General features: G+C 34.7%; 1 protein-coding gene across 1 annotated transcript in view; it reads right to left on the bottom strand.

The window, feature by feature from the left end:
• LOC122243334 (uncharacterized) overlaps positions 1 to 2,500 on the bottom strand; it is an 8,025-nt gene that overhangs the window by 4,236 nt on the left and 1,289 nt on the right. Inside the window, exons 2-4 of the mRNA XM_086540283.1 lie at positions 2,024 to 2,109; positions 1,073 to 1,220; positions 211 to 298 (exon numbers count right to left, since the gene is read on the bottom strand). Coding sequence (XP_086396409.1) covers positions 211 to 298; positions 1,073 to 1,220; positions 2,024 to 2,109 — 322 coding nt within the window. The remainder of the gene's footprint in view (positions 1 to 210; positions 299 to 1,072; positions 1,221 to 2,023; positions 2,110 to 2,500) is intronic.

Here is a 2,500-nt window from a genome sequence, read left to right as displayed (position 1 = left end):
AAAAAGAAGAAGAAGAAGAAGAAAAAAATAAAAATAAATATATATACATACATACATATACATATGTGTGTATATATATGTGTATATATATATATATATATATATATATATATATATATATATATATATATATGATATACATAAAATTATACATATGGACCCAACCATGCCTATCTGCACATCGCACACCAGCGTATCAACACATCTTACACGGAGCGCTGACTGCTTCCGTCGCCGCACACGAGGACTCGGCGCTCCGTGTTGATAGCCTTCGGTTCCTCACAAGTTCTGCCAGATCCTGCAAGCAGACACGCCTTGTTAGAGACGGGTGGCATTCCAAGCCACATGTGATAATGAATTATATACACATACACAGACACTGACACACGCACATACCTACACACGCACACACACACAAACACATTTATATATATATATATATATATATATATATATATATATATATATATATATATATATTTTTATATATATATAGTGTATATATAAATATATATATATATATATATATATATATATATGTATATATATATTTATATATATATTTATAAATTTATATATATATACATATATGGATATATATACATACATATATACATATATATTATATATTATTATATATATATATATATATATATATATATATATATATATATATATATATATATTATATACATATACGCATACACCCACACACATATTTACATTATATATATTTATATATATATATATATATATATATATATATTATATATAATATATATATATATATTTATATATGGATATATATATATGTACATATATATATTTATATATATATATATGTACATATATATATATATATATATATATATATATATATATATATATATATATATATTGTGTGTGTGTATGTGTGTGTGTGTGCGTGCGTGCGTGCGTGTTTGTGTGTGTGTGAGCTATAGCTATAACTTGACCATCAGAGGCTGGCTGCCTCCTGCCCCGCCCAAAGCGATCCCCATCGGAGCCATCCATGCCCCCTGCTCGGCGCCCAACCACCCTCTCTGCGCCTCACCCAGAGCGCTGCAGGGGATGTCCGAAGGCACGCACATCTGCGGGAGCTGCGTGCACCTCTTTGTCCCTGGCTGGCACTCCACGTTGGTGCCTGAGCCCAACTCGGGAATGGCTCCATCAGGCACTCCTTCAGTGATGAGGGGTTTGCTCTGTCGGAATTGAAAGAGGAAGGATGTCTTATCACTAGGGTTGTGGGATCATAGGTAAATCACTGTGAGATGTAAGGTGGTGAGGTTTTCCATTTTGGAATATTCGTCTTTGAAATTTTAAAGCTGCAAAATATATTACCCATTTTTTTTTTTTTTATTGCAGTTCCTCTTTTGAAATTATATTTTTAGGAAATGTTTACTTTGGTGCCGATCCGAGATTTCGAGAAATAAACATGATCATTCGAAAGACAAAGCTTTTTCTTCTTCACATTTTCGTCGCAAAGTACCTGTTAAATACAAAAGACTTGACCGATGGAACTTAAAATTAACCTATCCTTACCCTACCTTCCTCAAACTTAAATTATATAAGATGATGCGGAGGGAGTCGTCATCGACAGCACAGTGCTTTCATTCTTGGCTTCGTTTTACACACAGATCTTGACTTTATGTTATATAGTTTCCTCACAGTCGAGATTTTGTGCAACATGAATAAGAATGAACTGAATCAGACGATGAACACAAACGAGCCCGCTGTCTCTACGAAGGATTTTCTTTTCCTTTTTGATGAAAATAGATCTGTTATTAGTCACTATCGGCTCATCTGTGGCAATAGTATAAATGAAACAGATCTAAAAATTACCAAAAAACCATTCGTTCTATGTGATTTTTATCTCGAAAGTTCAGATCGGCATTAAAGTTCCACATCTTCCAAATGTCCAAACGCATGATTCTTAAGAACCCTTCAATTCATCATTAGATTGGACATAAACAGAAAAAGGATAACACTAGCTGAGGAAACTTACAGAACAACCAGGATTAGCTGGATTATTGGCGCAAAAGGCGTTTAAGTATGTTTGAACGTCATCTTGGCCGCGGACATACACAAAGTCTGAAATGAAATACAAAAGGACAATAAATGTTAGAGGACTGCATGGGAGAGAGAGAGAGAGAGAGAGAGAGAGAGAGAGAGAGAGAGAGAGAGAGAGAGAGAGAGAGAGAGAGAGAGAGAGAGAGAGAGAGAGAGAGAGAGAGAGAGAGAGAGAGAGAGAGAGAGAGAGAGAGAGAGAGAGAGAGAGGTAGGTGGAAGGAGGGCGGATGTAGACAGATAAGTCGTCAGGTAAGGTGTTTACAACAAACACTGAGACAAAAACAGGTCCGAGAGAGAGAGAAAAAAAAACATGGGAAAAGAAAAATATAAAATAGTGGAAAACAAGTTACATATAAATATAAAGGAGCCACAATGCAACGTTTATAAATTTGGGACGGGATTCCCAAGCAGA

The sequence above is a fragment of the Penaeus japonicus genome, unplaced genomic scaffold (genome assembly GCF_977035675.1).
Source record: "Penaeus japonicus unplaced genomic scaffold, GWHDUDI00000001_assembly GWHDUDI00000009, whole genome shotgun sequence".
NCBI classification, from domain to species: Eukaryota; Metazoa; Arthropoda; class Malacostraca; order Decapoda; family Penaeidae; genus Penaeus; species Penaeus japonicus.
Note: the sequence above shows the minus strand (reverse complement) of the source record. Positions and strands in the feature narration are given on the sequence as shown.